We start from the raw sequence: 26,242 nt of genomic DNA, 5'->3' as shown, positions 1-26,242 counted from the left end.
TGTTTGATTTAAACTTTAAAACATTTCTTTTAAGAATATAGGTGCTCTTGTATTTGGGGCTTAGATGTTATGAATTGAAATGTTATCTTGGTGGGGTTTTTCCTTTAATGAGAATATAATGGCCTTTCCCAACTCTTTTGATTATTTTTGGCTTGAAGTGTATTTTGTTAGGTATTAAAATGGCTACACTAGCTTGCTTCTTAGGACCATTTGCTTGGAATATCTTTTTTCTAACCCTTTACCCTGGGGTAATGTCTCCTTGATGTAGAAGTATGTTTTTTGGATACAGCAGAAGGATGGATCCTGTTTTCACATCCATTCTGTTAATCTTTGTCTTTTTATTGGAAAATTGAGACACTTGATATTGAGAGTCATCAATGACCATTGATTGTTGATTCCTGCTATTTTGTTGTTGTTGATGATGATGTTGGTGGTGTGTTTGTGTGTGTGTGTGTGTGTGTGTGTGTGTGTGTGTGTGTGTGTACACGCTTCCCTTTTGGGTTTGCTAGTGTGAGATTTATTTCCTGTGTTGTCGTGGGTGTGGTTAACTCCTTAGGTTGGAGTTTTCCTACTAGTACCTTTTGTAGGGCTGGATTTGTAGATAGATATTGTTTAAATTTGATTTGACCATCTATGGTGATTGAAAGTTTTGCTGGGTATAGTAGTCTGGGCTGGCATCTGTTGTCTTTTAGTGTTTGCAGCACATCTATCCAAGCCCCTCTGGCTTACAGAGTTTCCACTGAGAAGTCAGGTGTAGTTCTAATAGGTTTGCCTTTGTATATTACTTGTTTTTTTTTTTTTTAACCCTTGCAGCTTTTAATATTCTTTCCTCATTCTGTATGTTTAGTGGTTTGATTATCATGGCAGCATGGCGGGAGTGGTGGTGGTGTCTTTTGTGGGCCAATCTATTTGCTAAGCTTCTTGTACCTTTATAGGCATATTCTTCTTTAGGTTGGGAAATTGTTTTTTCTATAATTTTGTCGAAAATAATTTCTGGACCTTAGAGCTGGGAAATCTCTTCTATTCCTGTTATTCTTAGCTTTAGTTTTTTCATAGTGTCTCAGATTTCCTGGATATTTTGTGTCAGGAATTTTTTAGACCTAACATTTTCTTTGACCCGTGCCTCCGTCTCTTTTGTCATATCTTCAGTGCCTGAGACCCTCTCTTCTATCCCTTGTAGTCTCTCGGTGAAACTTACCCCTGTAGTTCCTTTTCATATTCCTAAATTTTCAATGTCCAGATTTTCCTGAGTTTGTGTCTTCTTTATTGCTTCTGTTTCCATTTTCAGGTCTTGAACAGTTTCATTCATTTCCTTCTACTGTATTCCTTCCTTCTGGGATTTATTAATTTCCTCCAATTGTTTGTTTTCCTGGATTTCTTTAAGGGATTTATTCATTTCCTCTTTAAGGGCTTCTATCGTCTTCATATAGTTGGTTTTCAGGTCTTATCCTGTGTTTTATCTATGTTGGCACACTCAGGGATTGCTGTGGTAGCATGGCTGTGCTCTGGTGGAGACACACTGTCCTGCCTGTTATTGGTTATGCTCCTATGCTGGTGTCTGGATGCCTGGGTTTGTGGTGACTGTAGGTCTAGATGCCGGTTTCTAGGTTTGTCTTAGCTGGATGGCTGTTTGTTCTTTGGTTCCTCTTTCCTCTCTGGATTTTCAAAGAGCGTGTTGGCTTCGTGTTTGCCTGTTTCACTGACATGCTCAACTGTTATGTTCACGGGGGAGTACTTGTTGGTGTTGGAGGCTGCAGGAAGGGGAGGCCAGGGTGGGATGGTCTGTGGGACCCATGGTAGGTGTGGACAGGGGTCCTTTCTTTCTTAATAGAGTGGTGGGAGTTGAACTGAGGGTTTTGTAAGCACTCTGATTATGTTATCTCCACTCTCTCTATGGTTTTGTTTTGTGTTTTGGGTGGAGAGGAGAAAGAGTATAAGCTGACCTTGACTAGATAAAAGTTATCATTGAATTTTGATGTCCTAGAATTCAGACAAGAATGTGGGTAATACGAGCCTCACTGCTATAATAGCATCCTAGATTTATGTAGTACATTGTTAATGTTCTCATTAAACCTTACACTGCTTGGAATATTCCTTTATTTGTTTTATTTTCCATAGTATTTTGATATAAGAAGATAAAATATTCACAAAATGTCATTTTAAAATAAGAAACAGTAATTTTTATGTCAGATTCTTTCATTCAGTCCTCCCCTATGAAACTTTAAAACTTTTTTTTTCCTTCGTTCTTTCTTGGGTAGGATTCTACTCTGTAGTTTAGGCTAACTCACCATATAGTCCATCCTGGCCTCATGTCCACAGCATTCTTCTGCCTCAGCCTCCAGGTACTAGGACAGCTGCTGTCAGGCACTATGTCTTGCTCAAAACTTCATTCTTAAAAGAAGAACTGAGTCATCACAATTTAAGGATGTAGAGATTAGATTTGCTTATTGTAAATCCAGTTCATGATTTGTTAGACTAATATTAGGAACTACAGGCTACTTAGTCTCACATGGAAGCTAAAAATAGTAATCAAATGACCAGTTGTTCTGGTGAGAGGCCTCCATTTTGGAGGAAAGGCTTTCTGACATGCTGGATGCTAACTTTTTGTGTGTATGTGGTGCCTGTGCATGTGAAGGTCAGAGGTCAATCTCACATAGTGTCACTCTCCAAGACCTATGCCTTGCCATCTAGTTAGGCTGGCTGACCGTCAGGCCTCAGATGTTTGCCTGTCTGTAACTCCCCAGTCCTGGGGTTGCAAGTACTATACCATTCTCAGCTTTTTATGTGCATTCTGGAGACTGAACTCTGGTCCTCATGTCTGCCCAGCAAGCACTGTACCAACTCAATTCTCTTCCAGCCCCTGGAAACTAACTTGTAATGGGAAACATTATGCCTCACGGCTGATGTTGAAGAGCTGGGTAGGACGGGTTGTAAAGGTGCACACCTTCAATCCCAGCACTCGGAGGTAGAGGTGGGTGGATCTCTGAGTTCTGGGGCAGCCTGGTCTACAGAGTGAGTTCTAGGACAGCCAGGGCTACACAGAGAAATCCTGTCTTGAAAAAGAAACAGACAAAAAGCTAAGTAAATCTAAAACCATTGAGGCATACCTGTATTGTAGTAGCTTAATTTGGATCAGTAAGAGTAGAGAAGTCTTGACCTTCATTCCTAGACCTGTTGTTGTTTAGCTTGAGAGGTAGTTGGGTCCCAAACCTGCCTCAGAACCAGGCCAGCTAGAACACTGCAGGCAGGGAAGGACCACTAAATGAATGCTAAGTGGAAATGCCTTCAGTTATATGAATTCTGTCCACCCCCTTAAGTGTAGAAATGCAGAAACTGGCTTTGAAAAAAATGAAGAAAACCTTCTGATTTCTGTCTTGTTTAGGTGGCATGCTGGCTGCTCGACCCAGACTCTAAGGAGCCAACTCTTCATAGCATAGTGACCAGTTTTCTCCCCCAAGAGCTCCCGCTTCTAGAAGGAATGGAGGCAGGCCAAGGAATTCAGGGCATGGGGCTGAACGTGGACACCGAGCACTCTGGGCGGTACCGAGCGTCTGTGGAGGCCATTCTGACCTTCAACTCCATGAGCCAACTCAAGTCTTCATTGCAGAAGGAAAAGCTTCTAGGTAAAAGCAGAGCGGGCGGGCTGCTGTGTCACAGGAGGGTAGTGCGTACACACAGGGAGCCACTCCATGACCACAGGTGGGAAATTACACATTCTACGCAAGTCCTCTGGACCACCTACCAAAGAAGTCAACAGCTTTTTTTTTTCTTCCCCCTGTAAAAGGCCAGGTCATAAATACTTTTGACTTGCAGACTGCATGGTCGCTACCACAGGTCTTCAGTCTGACAGGGACCACTAGTGCAGCCATGGTTGCATCAAAGCTCGTTCAACCATCTTTTGCTGACCTTTGGTCTTATTACAATGATTTGATTTAGTGGCATTATATTCAGTTGTGACAGTTAATATATTTGAATTTTATAGAATGATTTTACTCATATACCAACCTTTCATAGAATTTAAAAGTGGAACCATTTTCTTTTTTGAGCTGTTAATAGTTTCTTTAGCAAAAGAAAGTCATGTGATTCTCCTTTTCTCTCAAGACACTGTGGACTTGTTGGGAAGTCTGCTGGCCAGGAGAGAACTCTTGACGTGAGAAAGTTTAACAGATGCTATCTAATAAAGATGGCGAGGGAAACAGGGGTGTCTTCATTATGAGGACATTGTACCATGAAGTAACCAGAACCAGAGCGATGTGCTGCACTTCTAAGGCATGAGTTGGGCTGCCTCACTTACCAGACAGGACCCTATGCCAAGCTAGTGAATGTCGTTGTCGTGTCTGCTTCTTGGGAAGATTCTGCAAGGCCACCTGACCCAGGGTGTGCTTGTGACTATTTTACCTCCAGCACAAAGCCTTCTGTTCTCCAGCACCACTGGGAGGGCTACAGACACACGTCCACACTGGCTACTGTGCTCATGGAGGATGGATGTCCTGCTGGGGTCATGTCCATCAGCAGCTCCTGCGTATCAAGGAGCCTTTGTGTTTCAACCTCAGCCTCTTTAAGCCAGTGTAGGCTGACTAAGGAAAAGGGAGACTGTCCTCCATGCTATAGGAGTGCTCCTGCGTTTGTACTTAGCGATACTGGACTACAGATCCTTTCCTGTGTCTCTGAACACCCTGCCTCAGGTATTCTGGAGAGCCTAGCATGGCCGCTGACTTCTGAAGATAGGCTAGAATCTTGATCTGTAACTTTTTAGGCATTTACTAACTATTTGAATTATTAACTGGGCATGAAGGCATTTGCTGTAATCCCAAACCCTTGGAAGTTGGAGGTCCAAAAGTCTGGGTTTTGAGGCCAGACTGAGGTTCATAAGGAACTGATAGTGAAATCTTGTCTGCAGACCTGCAGTGTGCTTTCTTCATGTGTGCTCAAGAGTTTAGACTTTTACTCTCAGAGAGCACTATTCCAGACTTAGAGGCAATTTATTATCTGTGAAAAAACAAAGATAAGTACAAGAAGACTCTAAGTCCATTATTTTTAGCTTTGATCATATAGATGTACCCTAAAAGTGCCTTATTCCTTTCCTACATAGCTTAAAAACCAGCGATCGGGAGTATCAAATGTGTTTTATACTGTTAACACTCCCCCTGTCATAGGACCTATAGAACTGAAGTGCACTCATAAGTGGGAAGATTCTGGAAGGTATGGGGGAAGCTATTAAAGTTTGTTTAGAAATGACTGGGGGGCTAGAGAGGTGACTGTGAGGTTAAGAGTGCTTGCTGCTCTTGCAGAGAGGCTGGGTTCAATTCCCAGCACCCACGTCAGCTCACTCGGGAACCTGTAACTCTAGCTCTAGGGGATCCAGCACTTGCAGTCCCTGCACATACCTGCAGGTACCCACATACAGACACATGCATATACTGAAAAATAAATAAAAACTAAATCTGAAAAAAAGAAAGTTATTTCAAGATATGCTTGTTTATTTTACTGCCCTCCAGGTTCCCTCCTCTCCTCCCCCTCCTGCGCTTGGTTAGGTGTTTTCTGACAGCTGGCCTTCCCCATGAGAGCTGCTTTATGTTAGCGTAAATATTAATAGGGGACTGTGTCTTACGGTGCCTGGGATGGAATAGTCTTGTTTCCTTTGTGTATTAGGTATGTCCTTTCGGAGTGATTTGAACATAAATGTTGTCTAAGTCTAAGAAGGAATGTCTCTTCTAGTCCAGGCTGCCCACAGGAGCACTAGCTTTTCTGGTCTTGCACAGACCTGCGTAGCATCTAGTGCTTAAGTGGCCTACCCTTTGCTACCTTCCATTGGTTTGGGGACCTGCACAACAGCTTGGGTGGCTGCTGTGGAGTGTCTTGCACCAGTTCTGCATGGCTTCAGCAATGCTGATGGACTGATGACTCAGGTTATGACTTGCCGTCTCCTTTTCTGTTTTCCCTTTCAGACATTTTCCGCAAAGTGGAGATGCCCTCTCAGTACTGCCTGGCTTTGCTAGAACTAAATGGGATCGGCTTTAGTACTGCGGAATGCGAGAGTCAGAAGCATATTATGCAAGCCAAGCTGGATGCCATCGAGACTCAGGCCTACCAGCTAGCTGGCCACTGCTTCTCCTTTACAAGTGCAGATGACATCGCACAGGTAGTGTATTGCAGATATGCTGGGGGAGCTTTTAGAGTTCAAAGGGCAAGTGTCACAGCTCATCTTGCTGAAGCCACACGGATGCTAAATACCAACACTTAGTCAGATGAAACAGCTAAGCAGAGCCATTGGGAACGGTGTTGAGGTACCAGACAGCAGGCTGCGTCTGTCTGTCTGAGATAGGAAGGATGTAAAGGGGCCTGGGTGTTGCAGCAGGAGATCTGCTGGCGTCTGAGGAAGCACTCACTCTCTGAGCAGCCACTGCTCTGTGGTTGGTGGTGGCAGTGCACAACAGTACAGTGTGGCTCTATGATGCTAGTTCAGTCATAAGGGCTTACCCCTTCTTTGCTCCAGCATCTATCTTCAGAGAGAAATTAGATATTCTTCTGAGATGTAAATAAAAAAGGAATTTTTTTGTGGCCTTTCTTTTTTTTTAACCATAATTTAAGATTGCTGAAATGTTGACAAAGTTACTCCTGTTTCATTTTTATAGGTTGGTATTCTTTGTATTTTCTCCTCTCACTATATTCTTTCCCCGCAGAGGGTAGTTGGAGTTGGCTCCCGCCTCTCCCCAGCTGGTGTTCATACCCTGGAGAGCACCAGCTGTCCTGTATTTCCTGTATGCAGTCCAGTAATGTAACACTTAGTAAAGATCATATAGGCTGTAGAGCCTGACTTCTGGGTTTGAGCTCTGCCTCCCCCACTCATTACCCATCGGCATGACCTTGGATCGCAGTCTCTGTTTCTTTACCAGTGAAGTGAGAGTTGTGGCTAAAAATGCCTCCTAAGGCTGTGGCAATGACGTAAAATATACTCAGTGACTATCACATGGATGATGAATGAGCGATAAATATCAATCCTAATACAGATGCCCCATTAAGCTAAAGAGGTTTGTATTTTAAAGAGCACAAGAACCTTTGTTTTCCTGAAGCCTGTGTTTTATCTGTATTGGATTCAGTAGTGCTTTCAGGACATTCTTGTAGGAGAGTGGGGTGTGTTTCTGAATTCTCTAGCCCAGAAGCCTCGATCTGTCAACACAGGTGCCTGTGTATAAAGTGCTACAGGGCACTTGTCAGAAACAGAATATGTGGGTTTCAGCACAAGAGGCATGAAGCAAATATGGCTTCGTGATTCATGGAACCAAACCAGATGAATATTAGGTCATGTGGGGTCCCTGCCTGTGTCTCCCTGGCTTCCTGAGTGGGCGTTTATCAACCATTCAGTATACTAAACTTCATGCGAGAGTGGACTCCTAACGCACTGGCTCCTCCTCGGCCTGTGTTTAAAGTAAGGTGAGGTCATTGGATATGAAAGTCTCACCAAAGAGAGAAACTTAAATGTATAAATAGCGTATAAATAGATAGCAAGATCTTTGTGATATCTAACTGATTGCTTCTCTCTTCTAGACTTGTGTGTGAGTGCTGATAATGCTCCACATTATGCCTATTTATTAATCTGATTCTTGTTCTGGTCATGTAATTCATTTACCTATGGGGGTTTCTTATAAAATATAGGCTACCATTAAATCTTAAATTTCAGAAAAAATCCTCAATTTTAGTATAATGCAGCTAGAATTTAGCCATGTATTCCTGTAATATTAGTTGCTATATGTGGCAACTGTAATCCATATGCACACATGTATTCATATTTGTGTAACAGTTTTGAGTGTAAGCCTCAATTCCTGTCATGTCTTAGATTCTAGCTGCTGCTACACTTGTGAACTGGAACATAGCTTAGTTTTTATCGTTACTGGGAAAGTATAGGGATATCATTTTTCTACTCCTCAGCCAACATGTAGAAAAAAGTTCTTGTATGTATGTAAATTATTTCCATTTTTTGAATTATTACTGTGAAAGTAGTTCATTAAAAGCTATCCAAGGAGTACAGTGAGGAAGTATAGTGAGTGTGCTTTTGAATCACCTAACTTTAAGCCTCTCTAATTTGAGTTACATGGATTCTTACCTGTGTGGCCACTCAATAGCCTTCACTATTGCCACATTGGATTAACCACCTACTCTCACTTTTATGTCTAGGGACTTCTATGGCCAGTGTTCTGGTGATCAGGTGGCTGTCCTGGTTGTCACTGTGGGGGCTAAATGTAGTAGCCACGGAGGTAGTAGCTTAGCTGCCTGTACTTGGCATGGCACATATATGCCTATGTTCTTGTAAAGGTCTCCTCAGAGCTCCCTTCCCAGGTACGGTGAGGGGCGTGATCCCTGCTGCTGTTCACCACAGGGACACCCTTCCCACCTCATGCCAACCCCAGAGCATGTGTTCTCCAGCGCCCTCAGCGTAGGTAGCCACTGAATGACAGCACTTGTAATCTGATTCTTGACTGAAGAAGTATTACTTTTTGCAGGTTTTATTTTTGGAACTAAAGCTACCCCCAAATGGAGAAATGAAAATGCAAGGCAGCAAAAAAACCTTGGGTTCTACCAGAAGAGGGAATGAGAGTGACCACAAACTACGGCTGGGAAGACGGCTCAGCACCAGTAAGGTGCTTTGGGGCATTCACAGGGCAGGGTCTGAGCCACTTTTAGATTTTTGGTGTCATGAAAAAATGTTGATGACATCCAAAGCCACCATAGTGCATCACATTAATTTATCCAGGGTCAGGCAAGCAGGTTGGTTGGTGGTTCAGAATCCTTCAGTGACCTGTGGGGACACTGCAGCATGGGGTCAGGCTGTCGTCGGAGTCAGCAGCTCTGTGCTTACTAAACAGTGTGGATGTTTGTGAACTCACATCTGCAGAAATTATGCTTGGGTTTTTAGTAGAATATGATTGTATACTTATATGAACACAGAAAGTGTTATACCAGAAAGAAAAAAAACCATGTATTTGTTTGAAGACTCTTAATCCACTATTTTCAAAGGAATTTTGCCAGTGATCTTCTGTGGGCCCTGCATTAATTAGAGAGAAGAAAAGAGGGGCTTGGTGTACTGATGTTCCAATGGGAAATGGGGCTAGAAAATGTAGCCACGTTGCTTGCGGAGAGCTGTCCAGTTGCACTTCTGTGAGATTTTGACCCCAACATTATTATGAGAGATTTGCCTGCCTGGAAAGTGTCCATGGCTCTGTTTCCTGGCACAACTCTTTGTTAGTCTGGCTGGTCCTTTTGACTCCTTAGTTTCTGTTCATTAAGGACTGTGTCCTAGAAACATCTGCTTTTAAATAAATGCCTCCTGATGTTTTTGCTGGGAAGCCCTGTATCAGTGCAAGGAGGAAGGCTGCTAGGATGCCTCTAATCACTGGCACATGGAGGAGGAAAAGTACAAAGAAAAGAGATGCTATAACTCCTGGCGTGTGGGGAGGCAGGAGCTTCATGAAACTGAGCTTCCATTGATTTTTGTCTTTTAAACGTAGCTATAAACTGATAGTGCTCAGCATTTCCATATTGCCATCTTGTAAACTGTACTTACTGATCTATCATTATTGTGACTTTTAAAAACACTCAGACAATGATTCAGAGTAGTGGATATAGGATTTATCTGACTACATTTTGAGCTGTTGCTATTTATCTAAGAGACATTCTGATTTGCTACTGACTTTGGACAAGATTCCAGCCTTACCTTGTTATACTTCTTTCTAGGACGTTTTAAATAAACTAAAGGCCTTGCATCCCTTACCAGGCCTGATACTGGAATGGAGAAGAATCAGTAATGCTATTACCAAAGTGGTCTTCCCCCTGCAGCGGGAAAAGCGCCTGAACCCTTTTCTCAGAATGGAAAGGATCTACCCTGTATCACAGTCACACACGGCTACGGGTGAGGAGGAAAGTATAAGGAACGAAGTGTCTAGCTAGGAAAGATGGCTTTGCTATGTAGTATTTGCTTGTGATGGCCCAGGGACTCAAATTCGTGTCTCTGTGAAGGTCCAGTGTGCTCAGAAGCCCTCACTGCCTCCACACAGTCAGACGCCACAGAAGCCCTCACTGCCTCCACACACAGTCAGACGCCACAGAAGCTCTCACTGTACACACAGATGCCAGAGAAGCCCTCACTGCCTCCACACACAGACGCCACACCGACACGAGCGAGCACAGCTGGAGAGGGTTGAAAGAGTGCTATTTTCACGGCAGCGCTGGCGCAGGATTCCGTATTGAGTCTATATTTGACTTGGTGTTCTCTGCTGACTTCATTAAACCTTTCTTTTCTAGCTGAGTCTCTGTAGGCCCAGGGACATTGGTATGTCAGCTGCATTGCTTTACAGATATAGGAAAGAAAGTTGTATAGTTTTCTGATGTCACTTGGGCTTCTTGGGATAGTGAGATACAAAATGAAAAGGTACTTCTTTTCTAGGCATTTACTTGCCAACCATGATGCCCATGGGAAGAAGGGCACTTTTAACACATCCATGGAAGGGGCATTTGCATCAGTGGTAACGGAGTGGAGTCTAACAGCAGAAATGAGGGCTCCCGTGCTATGAGTTGAGACAAGGCCTGCTGCAGATGAGGGTCTAAGAGCTCTCTTAATAAAGGGATGTCCCGCTCCCTGCTGTGTTGTTCATAGAGTACAGACACTGTTGGGAGCTGCTATCTTGTAGTTGACTATAGTTCTTTTTCTGAATAACCTCATTTCCTTTGTCCTAAGAAGCTCATGTCTTGGCTCTTCCTAGCCATTTTTGGCCTTGTTGATATTCAAGTTTCACTTTTGAACATCTGTTAATATTAGGAACTAAATGAACCACTTGGTATATATTAGTCATTTCTTTGTGGCTGTGGAAACATAGCGTGACCCATTGCAACTGAAGGACGAAGAGGCTTAGTTTTGATGGGACAGAGCCCACCATGTCAGGGAAGGCCTGGATGGCTGCAGGAACAGAACACACAGAAAGCATAGTTCATCTGCACGCAGGAAACAGGGAGCAAGCCGGAAGCGGGGCAGGGCTGTAAACCCTCAAAGGCTGCCCTAGTGATGTGCTTTCTCCAGCAAGGCTGCACCTCCTAAAGGTTCCAAGACCTCACTGAACAGCACCACCACCTGGGGACCAAGTGTTCAAACACTTGAGTCTGTAGGGACATTTATCATTCATATGATCACATGGTGCCAAAACAAAATCAACTTTAGAGTTTGGTATTTATTTGGTACCTATCATCAGTTCTGTTTGTCTTATTGACTTTAAAAATACAGGATTCAATGAGCCTTTATCATTGCTATAATAATCAGTAATATAGAAGTTTAGCTGGGCATGACAAAGTTGTCTCATGATTAGAATTTATTTTCAGTAACGTAAACTCACGCTCTGTGATTTATTTTTTACCTTCTTCTTGTTGGCCACAGTATTAGCACACTAACTCAGCCACTGCAGCCAGGCAGTGTGCCGAGGAGGGAAGGCTGCGCCGCCTCTTGCTCTGTGTTGCTTGGTAACCTGGCACGAGCCATCAAATGAAAATTATGTTAAAGCTACCACGAATTAAACACTTATTTTGTGCTACAAGCTAAATAATAAGGTTCTCAAATGAGGAGTTTATTTAGGAAAATAATGTCCAATCCATTTAAACTGTTTATTCATTAGAAGGAGGTGAAATTATCTGTAGTGACTACTAGACAGCCTGTTTCCATGGAGAATGTATCATAAAGCAAGAGTTGGCGGTAACCGTTCCCCAGAGAGGTGTCTTGAGGGGAAAAAATGCTCATATGCTTCAAATAGATTCAGAAATGCAAAATGCTATGGAAGAAATAAAGGCTTTATAAGAAACACAAGGGTTTATACAGGCTTTGTAGAATCTATTTTTTAAAAAATATTTATTTATTATGGATACAGTGCTCTGGCTGCATGAACACCTGCAGACCAGAAGAAAGCATCAGATCACATTACAGATGGTTGTGAGCCACTCTGTGGGTGCTGGGAATTGAACTCAGGACCTCTGGAGGAGCAGTCAGTGCTCTTAACCTCTGAGCCATCTCTCCAGCCCCGCAGAATCTATTTTTAAAGTAGTTTATACCAACTAGAAAATTGACACTATCTGACTCTAGTTTCCCGCCCTGAGTGCTGCTATTGGCTGGTGCTGGGCTGAGGTCTGAGCGCGTGGCCCACAGCTGCCTCCCACTGAGTACATCGCTCTCTTGGTCCCAGTCCTCCTTGTCAGTGTCTGGCTGCTCTGTGCCAGGTGTTCTGTCCTGTGCCCCCATCCCAGCTACCAGGCGTTAGCGGCCATGTCCCGAGGAGATGCGGTGTGTCCTGCTGCCTTGCTTTGTTCTGTGGTAGGAGGAGCCCACTCTACCAGGTTGTTCCTGTCAGTGCATTGTTTTTAGAGAACTGGCTTAATGGCATTGTAGCTGATACTTTCAGAAGGATATCCCTGTTAGTCATATGAAAGCATCGAAAAGTTTAACCCCAGCCTAGCATTGTCAAGCATGCTTTAAAATATATTTATTACGTTTATTAGTTGTGTGTTTGTGTGTGCGCGTGAGAGAGTGCATGCATTATGCATGCTTATGCCTCATGTCACATTTGTAGTCAGTGGACAATTTGTGGGAGTCAGTTGTCTTCTCTTACTGTGTGGGTTCTGAAGAGCCTCCTCGGGTTGTCAGGCTGGGAAGCACGTGCCATCTGAGGCATCCTGCCAGCCCCAGCTGGACTCAAAAGATACCATTCTGAGGTACAAAAAGTGTCAACTGGTTGATTGTCAGGTTTATTTTTCTAATGTTTTTTCCTTCTTGATTTTGTAGGACGGATAAGCTTTACAGAGCCTAATATCCAGAATGTGCCAAGAGATTTTGAGATTAAAATGCCAACACTAGTAAGGGAAAGCCCGCCTTCTCAAGCCCCCGGCAGAGGCCTGCTTCCCGGGACCAGGTAGACTTCACTGTATTGAGATCGTCCTTTTATGAGTGTGATGGCTCGAAAAGACCCTACTATATAAACAATGCGTATGGTTAAGTTTCTATTTTAGACACCCACTTTGGCTCTAGACATTTTTCCATTTCAAATTCTATGATGGATGACGCTGGCCGATGGTGAAGATGGCGCACCAGCATCACTAGAGTTAACACCACTGCCACTGTGTGCTTTGTCAGATGTGCAAGTGTAGGGGCTAGCCATGCCAGCAGTGTCCCCTCCCGCCACGTGTACTTGATTAAATGAAGAGCTAAATTGTTTACCTTGGGTCTGGTTAGAGATTTGTGGAGGTAAATGGGGAGGCGATCACAGACGTGGCTTTGTGTTTTACTGAGTGTTTGCTAACAGAGGTCTAATATCTTAAACTTTAAAGTGTGTTTTAGGTTAGGTCATTTGAGTTTCTTAAATGGAAATAATACTTTTACTGGAAACCAGACCTTTCATGTATCTGAGATTTGTCATTTCTTAGCTGTGATTTATTTGTACTACAGAGGACAAAATAAGAAGGTTCGTGGCCTGTACCCTGGACACGGGACACTGATGGAGGAGAAGGCCTCGGACAGAGGGGTACCATTTTCAGTGAGCATGCGCCACGCTTTTGTGCCTTTCCCAGGTAAGGGGAGCGCCTGCTACTATGGGTTGTTCAAAGGCACTGGGAAGTCCTGAACCGTGAGTAGGATTCATAGGTGTGCGTTATGCCCTCCATCTTTACTGTGCCGGATGCTGTGTGCTGATGCACATGGTTGATTCTGTCCGTCCTCATTTGCCTGCTTCTCCGTGGGGCTTCACTGCTGGTCGATCCTCTTTCCTCACTTTGCTCCAGTGACTCGGAGCAGCAGGATTGTGAGCCCCTGTGTTCCCTGCTTCCTACTCTTGTCTGCCTGCTTCCTATTGGCAGTCCAACTGCAGCCTAAGTCGTGCCTGTTTGTCATCAAAACACCAACTCCTCAATTACCCCTTGATTACTGTGCCCATTTTCTCCTCATCTTTTGCCAGTGGTAGTCCAGGTAAATGGAACTGTTTTAAGTTCTACAGGGAACTTCCTTGATGGACTCAGTCTGAGGGGGGAACTTTCCTGACAGCTTTGCTTGTTAAGTATGAAAGATCAGCCTAGGAAGTTCAGTCTAACCCTGGGAGCCTAAGGGGACTTCCCAGTGGGAGTTCCATGGCCCCTGCCTCTCTCCTTGAGCTATAGAGGACAGAGCATGCTCCATAGGGATGTGACGCATGCTCTGATCCAAAGTTTCCTAGTGGTCACATTGTACAGACATCCCAAGTTCAGTGTTTGAGAATTATCACCAGATCCTGCAGTGCACAGAGGCCTTTGTTAGGGCAGGGAGTGGGGAGCACGTGGGTGCAGCAGGCATCCAGAGCAGAGGCTCCCCAGAGCACTGGAGGAATCCCAGCCGCAGTATCTGAGTGCTTGATCTGTGTTTAGAATTCACAAAATCTACACTTAAAAGTAGACTCACATGCTGAAATTGGTTTTAAAAAATCTTTTTTTATTATTATTATTATTATTATTATTATTATTATTATTGTTTTTTTTGAGACAGGGTTTCTCTGTTTAGCCTTGGCTGTCCTGGACTCCCTTTGTAGGCCATGCTGGCTTGGAATTCACAGATATCGCCTGCCTCTGCCTCCACAAATGCTGGAGGCTGGATTAAAGGCATGCGTCACCACGCCCAACTATATCTTTATTTAAACCTTTATTATTTATTCATTTTACATTCTGATTGCAGCCCCCCTCCTCCCAGTCTCCCACCTCACAACTCTTTCCCCCATTCTCCCCTCTTTTCTCCTCAGAAAAGGGGGCAGCCCCTCATGGGTACCGACCTATCCTGGCACATTAAGTTGTCGCAGGACTAGGTACAGCCTCTCCCACTGAGACCAGACAAGGCAGCCCAGTTAGGGGAAGGGAATGATATCTAAAGCAGGCCTCAGAGTCAGAGAGGGTCCCCACATGGGGACCAAGCTGTGCATCTGCTGCAGGGGACCTAGGGCCAGCCCATGCAAGCTCTTCGGTTGGTGCTTCAGTCTCTGAGCCCCTATGGACCCAGGTCAGTTGACCCTGTAGGTCTTCTTGTGGAGTTCTTGACCCCTCAGATCGCTCGGTCCTTCCCCCAGCTCTTCCACAGGACTTCTCGAGCTCTGTCTAATGTTTGGCTGTGGGTCTCTGCATCTGTTTCCATCATCTGTTGGGTGAAGCCACTCAGAGGAGCTATGCTAGGCTCCTGTCTATAAGCATAGCAGAGTAATGTTAATAGTGTCAGGGATTGGTTCTCTTCCCATGGGGTGGGTATCAAGTAGGGCCAGTCTTTGGTTGGCTAGTTAACATATGTGTATGTGTATGTGTATGTGTGTATTTTTTAACTTCTGGTATCTGAAAAAACAATTTTTAAAAATTACTTGATTCTCCCAAGCAGGTTCATCACTTTGAGGATAGACATGTTTACAACCCACATTAGCTGCAAAGGGATTGCTGTGTGTGTTCTGCTGTGTGTTCTCATGTTATGCATGGTTCCTTTCCAAATTCTTACCAGTTCTGCCTGCCTGATAGGGCCAAGTTCTAGGGTCAGTTTCCTCGGATCAGAGGGAGCACCGCCCCCTGCAGGCTTTCTGGAAGTGCTAGCATTCGGAAGCTTCACAGTTGCTCACCTTGCTCCCTAGTGTCTCTTGCACACTTGCCTGAGTGTGTGGTGTAGACTTCTGGATGCTGCAATTTCAAGTGAGGAAAATGTATTTCTGGCTATAGGTTTAATTTCCAGTCCTCTTAGTAGGAGTGAGAGTCAGTGTTCTTATAGTTGAGGTTTTTCTGTCTTTATTATTTCAGTAAACTTACTTAGAAAGTCTGATTTTGCAACCACTTGTCCTCTGTGCTAGCAGTTAAGATATCTTTCCTACTTTGATCATAATAGTTGCTTCTGCCTTTCACATCTTATCAGATTATTTGTAACCCATAAGAAGCTTGTCTTACTTCCTTAGTTCTCTTCTCCTACAGCTAGCTTGGTTTTTTTCAACGAATAGCTTTGTTGTTATTGAACTGAACCACACTTATTGAACACCAGTTTATCTGTTACTTATTTGTTCAACACCCATTTCTTTCTTTAAAAAAAAAAAGAGATTGAGTATATTTATTTATTTTTCTTTTTATTTATTCTCTTATGTATTACATCCTGACTGCAGTTTCCCCTCATTGTCCTCTCCCCCCCACCTCCCCTCTTCCCAGACCTATTCCCCCCTCCCCCCCCCAACACACACACTCTGCTCCACCTCCTCTCAGAAGAGAGCAGGCCTCCTAGGGATATCAACCAAACAGAGCATAGCAAGTTAAGACCAGGCCCGTATTCTCCCATCAAGGCTGGGTGAGGCAATCTAGTGAGAGAAAAAGAGTAGTAAAGGCAGGCAGAAGAGTCAGAGACACCACCACCCCACTGTTAGGAATCCCACAAGAATACCAAGCTTTACAACCACAGCATATATGCAGAGGACTTAGGGCAGACATGGCTCCCTGGTCTCTGTGAGCCCACTTGAGTCCTTGTCATCAACAGCCATTTCTTAAAGGTTTATTCTATAAAATGTTTTCTGTAAACCTATTGTGTATAACATTTTCTGTATAACAAAGGCAAATATAAGCCTCTTACTCTGAGGAACAGGAACAGCAATGGAGATTGTGTGCTGAGAGAAGCATGTAGATTGTGTGCTTGGTGCAGTGGAAGCGCTGAGCAAGGCATCCACTGTCACGGGACCATATCAGGGGTGGCCTGGTATATCCTGCATACGAATGAAAACTTAGAAACACGAGCATGCCCAGAAACAAACTGTGTTGTACTTGAAATAAGACTCCAACTTTTGAACACAAGGCCTTAAAGTTGTTAACTACATTTCTGTCCCTTGCTGGCTGCTCTGTGGAGCTGTGCTGCCTTTTAAAGTAGGTGTGCCTTTCAGGTGGGGTAATACTGGCTGCTGACTACTCTCAGCTGGAACTGAGGATCCTGGCTCACTTAGCTCGCGACTGTCGACTCATCCAAGTCTTAAACAGCGGGGCAGATGTGTTCAGGAGCATCGCCGCTGAGTGGAAGATGATTGAGCCTGATTCTGTTGGCGATGAGCTGAGGCAACAAGCAAAGCAGGTGAACTCAGTGGGCGAGCTTCATATAAATGAAAGGAATTAATTAAATGCTCACGGCATTTAAGCTGTTCAGTAACTTCTGTTGAGGAATGACTTCTGTCTGGATCTTTCAAGTTACATTCACTGGAGTCTAGTCTGTCTTGTATTCATCGTAGGGTCCCCCATCCCCCAGACACAGTAGAACGAACCAGATTAAACTCAGGTCTGTGAGCAGTTAGTCCCATGAAAGCACTGTATGTTTAAGTCTACACTGTGGCTCGTTATGCTATGTGGTACTCAGTAGATGCTTACCTGCAAGTGGCAGGGACAGTGGAGGCAGCTGTGACACATGAGGAAGAATGTGTGTTTTAAATCTCTAGCCAGTAAGTATCTTGGCAGAAAGGTCCGTGTTTTCATGTTTATAGTTTCTTACAGCATCACGCCACAGTGCTTTTGAAAACAGAGTTGGATTGCAATGATGATGGAGCTGTGAGCTGTTCAGCAGCTGCTCCTGCACTTTTACAGTGGGTCACTGTTAGTCACAGACTAGGCAAAAGCATGTTCCCATCTCCCGGCTGGATTCATACCAACACTTTCTAACCACACACCCTGTGGGAAGTTAGATGCTCTGGGTTCACTGGCGTCTTGGACTTAGCTGGCGTAAAACACTTCCTCTCACCAGTGCAGCTCAGTGCCACGTCTGTCCCCACTGTTCACAATGCCAGCTCTTCTCCTCTCCTGAACCTGCAGTTAGCAACAGTCAAACCCCTGGTAATATAGATAAAATGTTCCTAAGATTAAGCCTCATGCCCAGCTCCTTAGACAGTGTCATTTATACCTCTGGTTTAGAGAGAGGAGGAAGAGACGCATGTTGAAGGTTTGTTTACACTTAGTTTTAATGGTGGAGTCAGGACATCTGACTTCTGAATCCTCAGCTGTCCGGGGTGATGCTGTCTGTACGTCAGTGCTCGCCTGCCGCAACAGTGAGCATGCTAGAGCAGCAGTTGTTGTGCTCAACATGCAGTGAGTGATCTATCCCCAGGTCTTGCTGAGATCTTAGACTATACTAACCCACACAAGCTAAAGCAGACGTGCAGAGTATGCCAGGAACCACAACAAAGTAGGTTAAAAGGCAAAAGGAAGAATAAATGGAGGCTTAAAGTAAAAAAGCTCTTGGTCAGATGTGGTGACACACACTTTCATGTCCCAGGGCAGAGCTGGGAGTGTTGGTGTGGTGTGGTTGTGCTGAGTTCAAGGTCAGTTTGGTCTGCATAGCAAGCCAGGCCAGCCAGATCTATATAGTGAAATCCTATCTCAAAAGCAAAAAACTCCACAAAATAGTTAAGAAAGGAGGACGAGATCCCTTTAGTGTGTCACATTCGAAGGTTTCAGAATTCTGATAAGCATTTTATCTGATAAGCAAGTTGTTTTTTTAATATTGTACAACATCCATGTGAAGCTTGCTTTGTATCAGTTTCCTGAGTACCCACAAGCCATCACTTTTTATTGCAGCAGCCTCATGATGTAAACACTTCCCCTTCTGGCTATGAAGAGGTCAGGTGGTTCTGGCCAGACCACACATGACTCCACACAGGACCTGCCATGACTTAAGTAGCTCATTTCCTCCACCGCTTTAATATTTACTTCCAAGGTTTTGTTGATACTTAACCCAGGTTAATTTCGCGTTTGTGGGCTGTAAGACTTTAGGCAGCTGTGAGTTGAAGATATTTCTTTACAGTCAAGTTTCCCCTATTTTCAAACTGTTTGTTCCTGTCTTACCCATGGACAAGAACAGGAAGATTTGCAAACTTTCTTCACTGGCTTCTGGGCATTTCCTGAGCAGACACCATTGAGATACTCTGGGGACTGAAACCTGCCCCTATGGCTGGTGGGTAAAAACCAAATGGAAATCAATCTTCTATATTGACTGCTCCCCTCCCCCATTCAAATTCATTCACATTGTCACATTAAAAAATAACGCTCAAACGCAGAACAGATGCATGCTGGGTCTGACCCACCATCTGACCTATTCATTCCTTTGGTTCATTTACATCTTGTATAGTTCCGACCTTCAACTTACTGACTGTAGTGTCTCCTTTTCAGATTTGCTATGGAATTATATATGGCATGGGAGCGAAGTCTTTAGGAGAGCAGATGGGCATTAAAGAAAACGATGCTGCTTGCTATATTGACTCTTTCAAGTCCAGATACACAGGTAAGAAGTCAAACTCAGGATTTTGTAGCTGTAATTTAGCATTACAGAAATGTATTAAAATATTTATTAATCAGAAGTTTTAGCAGGAATTTTTGAGGGCAAGTGACATGCAGCTTACTGTCATTATTCATTTAGACCAGCCTGTTTAAACAAAGGCAGGGTCAGATGTAATGGCAGGTGCACTTGTCTGTGCTTACCTCCAAAATGTGGGCGTCATCTTGTAATTAGGGTTTAGATAGCTTTAGATTGACATCAATACATTTATTAACTGTGTAAGAAACTCTGAGGGACTGTTATGGAGTACTTTGGATACTTTTAATTTTCTCTTCTTTTAAAAGGTTATTAAAATATAATTTACATACAGTTAAAGTCACTGTTTTCATAAACATCAATGAAGTTTGACTGATGTATGCAGTCATATATTCTTTAATTCAGCCGAATACAAAACATGGGGAGGGACATTGTGGGGGGGAGATGGGGGGGAACTATAGCTGGGATGTAATATATGAGAGAAGAATAAGTAAATAAAAAAGAAAGAGGGGCCATTCAGTGATCCCTTGAAAATAGCCTGTACTGATGAGAGATTTGTATTGTTTTGTTTTTTCTTTTCAAACTGAAGTCATAGTACTCAGAAAGCCACTGGCCATGTATCAAAAGCCCTGTCAGGGAGAAAGGCAGAGTGCAGAAATGAAAGGCTCTGGGATGAGGAGTCTCTCAGCGAAGACTCTGCAACCGTGGCCATTTTCTGAACCCGTGTAGTGCTCACTTTTAGATAGGAATCCTGGTACTAACCACTTGCTATTGTAAAGTCATAGCTACTGTGCTTTGTAGATAACTCATCTTATTGGAGACAGCCATGGGCCTTCTAGAAATAACACGGAACTAGAGCTGAAGTTCCTTCCAACATACTTTAGAGAGCAGCCATTAGGACAGAATGTGTTTATCTTTCACCTTCTCAGATCTTCCAAGTAAACTCCATTTGTGGATGGATCTCTGCCCTTGATGTGGAGGCAGAGGGGAGAGCATCTGGAAGTAGGATTGATCCTCTGCTGAGCCCCCCAGAGCGTGGCACCTCCCATGGTTGAAGGCAGGCAGGTCACGCTTGATAGGAGTTGCTGTTGAGTGCCTTTTTTTTTTTTAACCACCCTTGTGTTTCTAGATTTTTATTTTTCCCCCTCAAATTTGAGTAAAAATTGCCTTAATTTTTGCAAATACAGAAGACTTTGTTCAAAATAAGTAGAAGTGATAACGTTGCTGTAGTACAGTCACGGCGTGTCTAAGAGGTGATCCAGGGACGTTTCAGATGCCACTGACGTTGAGCAAGCCGTGTGTCTGTGTGTGGGTTTGGGAGTGCGCATCGTCTGAGGCATTTCAGGGATGACTGTGAACTCCCCCAAACCTGGAGTTGACATTTAAGAAGCAGGAGTATGACGGAAAAGTGGAGAGGGGGAAAGAGATTCTGGGAACCCCACTTTCAGGATCACATGGACATGACACCCACAAGTAAGGCCCTTCAGGGGTTAGGCGGTAGCTAAACGCAGGTGACCCAGTGTGACCGGCTCCAGCGAGGGCTGCTCTGCATAGTCGGAACACGAACGAGGGGAGCCAGGAGGCAGGGGGGACACAGGGTGGACGCGGTCGTTACTGCTGCTGTATTTTCTTTTAGGGATTAATCATTTCATGAGGGACACAGTGAAGAACTGTAGAAGAGATGGATTTGTTCAGACCATTTTGGGAAGACGTCGATACTTGCCAGGAATCAAAGACAGCAATCCTTATCACAAAGCTCATGTAAGTTGAAATTCCTCTGAGTTTTAACATTTCAGTGACTTTTACTGTTCAACAAAGACTGTAATGTTTGTAAGATTACATACTTTGATTTTCTGAGTAAATAACGTTGGTCATTGGTTTTATAAAGAGCCTGTTCTGGAAAGGTTAATTTAAATATACGGTCACTTAGTACTTCAGCATGATAAGGATTAGCTTTGGTGACAAGTTGTAAATAAACATTTTTTTCCAGCTCTGAGGTTGCACTTTTGGGCATCAGTCATGGCGGGCAGGCACGCTAAAGCTGAGCTATATTCCCATCTTCATCCCTGCTTGTCCTCCTTCCCCCCCCAAATTTTTCAGAGAGAGCCTAAGTTGTGTAGGCTGGCCTTGAACTCACTGGAGCACAGGAAAACCTGGAAGTTCAGATGCTCCTGCCTCAGTCTTCTGAGTAGTTGGGACTACAGACCTGCACCACCAAACTCCCTGCCCTCTACTTCCTGCTGTCACATGACACACGTTTGCTATGCTCCTTAAACTCGGGTACCCTTTAGTTCTGCTTATTCCTTTTACTTTTTTATTAGGAGTTATTTGGCTACTCAGAAATGAACAAGGCTGCTATAACACAACGATACCAATCTATGAAGATATTTGCTTAACTGATTATTAAAATTGTAGAGTCATGAAAGTATTACAGTTATGTGCAGATTTAAGCTTCTATTATAATCCAGATTCTCCAATGTTAATGTACTTTGTTCTGTCATTTCTCCATAATCTTGCATCTCAGTGTCTACTGTACAGCTTGTGTCTGGGTGGGTACACCTTGTGTCTGGCACCCAAAGCTGTCAGGACAGTGTGTTGGGGCCTTAAATAACAACTGGCTTTTGTCACGTTTTCCCTGTCTAGCCTCTATACACAGTCACTTTTCAGGCTGTGTATCATCTTGGAGTCAACTAGACACTGTAATTGTTCCTTTTGGAAACATAGGTCTTAAATCTTAAACCAGGGAAGAAAGCAAGCAAGCATCCTTTCTGTACACCCAGCTGTCTAGTCACAGGGAGGAGGTCTAAATGTGAGAGTCCCACCATCACCATGCAGAGTGTAACATACAACCCCAAACTCGATTGGCCTCTGGAGAGTGATGAACACAAACCCAAATCCAAGCCAGTGTGGCCAGGAGATGAGATAGTGAGGCCTCCAGCGATTAGACCCAAATCCTCCACACTCTTGCTTTTTCCACAAGTACATTTCTAACAGAATCTCCCAGAGTGTCACACTGATTCACCGCACTAATTCTTACAGACTTGTTCCTTAGCAAGCTGCCGTGCCGCTGCCTGTCCTTGTGCCTCAGCCACCACCATCTTACCTGCTTCAGTGCTTTTTGTTTTGTTTTTGTTTTCTACCAGCCTTCCCACAAGAGTTGTGTCTTTTAAGAACAAGGACCACATCTTTTCCCTCTTGTATCTGTAGGCCAGACTGTTTCTCCTCATATGTGTCTGTCTCCCTAGAGTGCTGGCTTTGTGCTGCAACCTGGTGATTTCCCAGGCCGTGTTCTACTAGTTGGTTCCTGATCCTGGTTCCTGATCCTAGATAGGTTTCTCCCAGACCCTAACGCCTATTAGATCTTGTCAGCTTTCCACTACCTTTTTGTTGCTGAGTATGGAATCTGTTGGTTATTCCAAGAAAAAGAGTGACTTCCAATTCCAGGACTATTTCCCTTGGTTTCTTCCTTTAAAAATTTGCCTGGATCAGCTTGGTCTGTGGGCATGGTAGAGATTGTCTTGATTGTTAAGTTGATGTAATAAGACCCAGGGTGTCACCATTCCCTAGGCAGGAGTCAGGGGTGGTGTTGGTCCTGAACTATGGATGAAAGCGAGCAAAGGCCCATACTTTTATTCTCTCTTTGATGTTGACCGTGTTTTGAGTTCCTGCCTTGATGATAAGCTGTAGCTGGAATAATAATCCACATAAATTCATTCTTCAAGTTGTTCTCAGTCAGGAAAATAAACTGTGTATAAGGATTGAGAAAGGCAGCAGTGACAGTTGTGCAGCCTACTGGTTTCAAAGGGGCAGAGTATGTGGCACTCTGAAATCCAGTCACTTTGAGGAGCTTACAGTGGCTTTGTCAACAGGTCATCTCTTCAGCAGATGCTGAACATACTTTAGAAGCTGGTATAGCAGCTTTAGAGGGGCTCTCCCGTTACACCGACGGCCTTCCTTAAGAGATCCTCTTGCCATTTCAGGAGACATTTTTGGGCACCAGAAGTATTTATGAGCAGGTTGCACCTGGACATTAAACCAGGCTCCCTCTGCTCATTAAGATGATACTAGGAGCAGTTATGTCAGGGAAATTCTGACTTAGTTCTTGGGGATCTGTGTGTCTTCTGGCAGCTAATGCTTAGCTCCCGCCACCTGTGAAAATCTCTGGTTCCTGTCAGAGGGCTTCAGGCTTGCTGGCATGGGAAATAGCCAACGTGCACCACAAAGAATATTCCTTTGTCTATTTAGAATTAGGAGTATTTTAGGAATAAGTCTTTAGAGTGGAGTCTGTAAACATACCTCAGTGGCGTAGCTGTTCTAGCATAAACCGAGTTTGAACTCCTGGATGTGTTCTAAGTGCAGCGCAGCTTGGGTCCTGACTGAACGTGGGAGACGCTTAACCACTGCGATTCAACCTCATGCTTAGTCTCGTCACATGAGGATGGCCCAGAAAGTAGGGCTGAGGGTTGTTATCTGTAGGATGCAGCCTACCTGCTGATGTCCTGGGTCATGTCTCAGCCCAGACTTCTGGCTGCAGAGATGCCACTGAGCTGCGGGTACTGAGGGCATGTGTGAGGCCATGTCGACGCCTGTCCTTAAGTACCTTTAACTGTCTTTTCTAGGCTGAACGCCAGGCCATCAACACACGAGTCCAAGGGTCAGCTGCTGATATAGTCAAAATAGCCACAGTTAACATTCAGAAGCAATTGGAGACCTTCCATTCAACATTCAAATCTCACGGTCACCGGGAAAGTATGCTGCAGAATGACCGAGCAGGTTTGTCTGTCAGTGAGACATTTCCTATATGGTGAAAATGATTGCACCTAATGGTGGCTGTGGGGAGGGCACACTTTATATTTTATTCCTAAGAATCCTCATATATTTTGGTACCAGATGTCTTTATACTCTTAGAAATTATTAATGATATCAAGGAATAGAAACACACTTCCACCACAGGATGTTCCTAACCACAGCAAGGCCCTAGGGAAGCCTTTGTGAACTGGCTGCTCCCTCGGGTGGTGCTCAAGCCCCTGCGGCTCAGGGTGAAGGGTACTTATGGGAAACAGGTTGGAGAAATTTAGAGCAGGCTCTTCATGTCCTGTTTACTTCCTTGTTTCTTCAAGGAATTATCAGGGATTTGAGTTTGCCTGCTGGGGAGCAGCCAGCATTTTCCTGATAGTTCTAAGACCTATTTATTTTAATATATTAGTTAAAATTTCAAGTTTCTCAACTCCTTAAGAACAAAACCAAACCCACTTTCCTGTAGTTTGATGACATCCTGATCAGTTTTGTTTTTTTCTTGGGGCAGGATTGTTGCCAAAGAGAAAACTTAAAGGGATGTTTTGTCCTATGAGAGGAGGGTTCTTCATCCTTCAGCTTCATGACGAGCTTTTGTATGAAGTGGCCGAAGAGGATGTTGTTCAGGTATTTTTGCAGACACGATCCATTTTGTAGGCATCAGGGTGGGGGTGAAAATCACCAGCTTTTTGCCATGCACGGTCTATTTGGAACTGAAAGGCTGCATCAATGTCAAGTCCCTACAGGGAGAAAAGCTAAGCACTCAGTTTCATACGGAAAGTCTTGATGCAGAGATGTGTCTGAGGTCTTGCAAGTTCTGAACTTCTTGTCAGTGCAGGGCAGTCTGAATGCGTGGCTCGTGTCCGGTTGTGCTTAAACACCACTGGATGCAGAGCAGCAGTCGGCTTTGTCCCTTTCTCAGTGGGTCAGCTGGGAAACATCCTTTGATGGGACGGAGTTTATTAACCTCTTTTCTTTATCTGTAGGTAGCTCAGATTGTCAAGAATGAAATGGAGTGTGCTATGAAACTTTCTGTGAAGCTGAAAGTGAAAGTGAAAATAGGCCCCAGCTGGGGAGAGCTGAGGGACTTTGATGTCTGACGCGCAGTGACCCAGGTCTGCAGACCCGCCTGGTGCAGACGCAGTCTTTAGAAAGCACAGAGGCTGCACCCTCCCCTGCTCCATGAACACCAGCTCTCAGGTCCTGATGCACTTAACCGGCACTTGTGCAGTGGGCTCGTCCCTCCCTGTGTGTTAGACGATTTTGAGGGGAGGTTTATTAGGTATTCTCACTCTCAAAGAGTGCTTATGAATTTGCCTTTCATGATGTATTAGGCGTTAAACAGTCTCAGAATATTTGCTTGAAAACTGCACTTAGCACTTTGGCCTCCACTCTGTAGAGTATGAAGACAAGGAGCCACTGCCTCGGGGGCATTTTCATTCCTGTCACGCTGTAACCCCCACGAGCCACAGGCAGTGCTCACTTCAGGTACACTACAGTTTGCAGAGTGTGGGGTTTTTTTCCTACAGTAAGTACTTGTGAAGTAGAATTTTTAAATCTTAGATCAGAATTCTATAAGATAGTAAGATATGGTGAACTGTTGCTGCTTGCTCTTTTCTTCACAGTTCCTACAATGAAAGTATTTGGAATACTCTTAAAATGAGCTGTTCCCTGTCATGTTAGACACTGATTGCAGTTGAACCTAACATGGCCAGGCCAGGAAAATGCCCCTCAGTGCCTGTCTGTATGTGTGATGTGGAGAGAATACTCAGGCTCAAAACATTAATTTTTATATTGTTCAAATAAATTTATGAGAAAAAAATCTATTTGCTCTAAGAATTCCAGAAGCATTTGCCCCTCATTTAAAGAAATGTTTATTCTCTTAGATGATTGTATAATGTGTTAATCATGATGAGAAGAGATACCTGCTCCATCAGATGCAGTTGGATGGGGAGGGAGGTGCAGAAGATGGCCTCAAACTCTCAGTCCTGACTCCTGCTCCTCCATGCTTTATTCCTTGAGGTATTGTATATGTATATACATATACACATACATAGTCATCTATACTGTGTTTTTTCAAGAAGAAAAGCTGTATTACTCTCAGTTTCC

General features: G+C 44.0%; 1 protein-coding gene across 4 annotated transcripts in view; it reads left to right on the top strand.

Moving 5' to 3' along the window:
- Positions 1–25,722, top strand: part of POLQ (DNA polymerase theta) — a 77,421-nt gene extending 51,699 nt beyond the window's left edge. For 3 of the 4 annotated variants that reach the window (XM_084801576.1, XM_084801577.1, XM_084801578.1), the window contains 12 exons: positions 3,383–3,623; positions 5,949–6,142; positions 8,502–8,639; positions 9,733–9,907; positions 12,815–12,941; positions 13,475–13,596; positions 16,932–17,116; positions 19,198–19,309; positions 20,976–21,100; positions 23,959–24,112; positions 24,645–24,760; positions 25,120–25,722. In XM_084801576.1, coding sequence (XP_084657702.1) covers positions 3,383–3,623; positions 5,949–6,142; positions 8,502–8,639; positions 9,733–9,907; positions 12,815–12,941; positions 13,475–13,596; positions 16,932–17,116; positions 19,198–19,309; positions 20,976–21,100; positions 23,959–24,112; positions 24,645–24,760; positions 25,120–25,233 — 1,803 coding nt within the window. In that variant the 3' untranslated portion in view covers positions 25,234–25,722. Of the gene's footprint in view, positions 1–3,382; positions 3,624–5,948; positions 6,143–8,501; positions 8,640–9,732; positions 9,908–12,814; positions 12,942–13,474; positions 13,597–16,931; positions 17,117–19,197; positions 19,310–20,975; positions 21,101–23,958; positions 24,113–24,644; positions 24,761–25,119 lie in introns of those variants that run through there. The other variant, XM_084801579.1, reaches the window with a different exon arrangement.
- The last annotated feature ends 520 nt before the right edge of the window (positions 25,723–26,242 follow it).

Source organism: Acomys minous, assembly GCF_964271855.1.
Source record: "Acomys minous genome assembly, chromosome: 11".
NCBI lineage: Eukaryota > Metazoa > Chordata > Mammalia > Rodentia > Muridae > Acomys > Acomys minous.
This window is presented reverse-complemented; position numbering and strand designations above follow the sequence as displayed.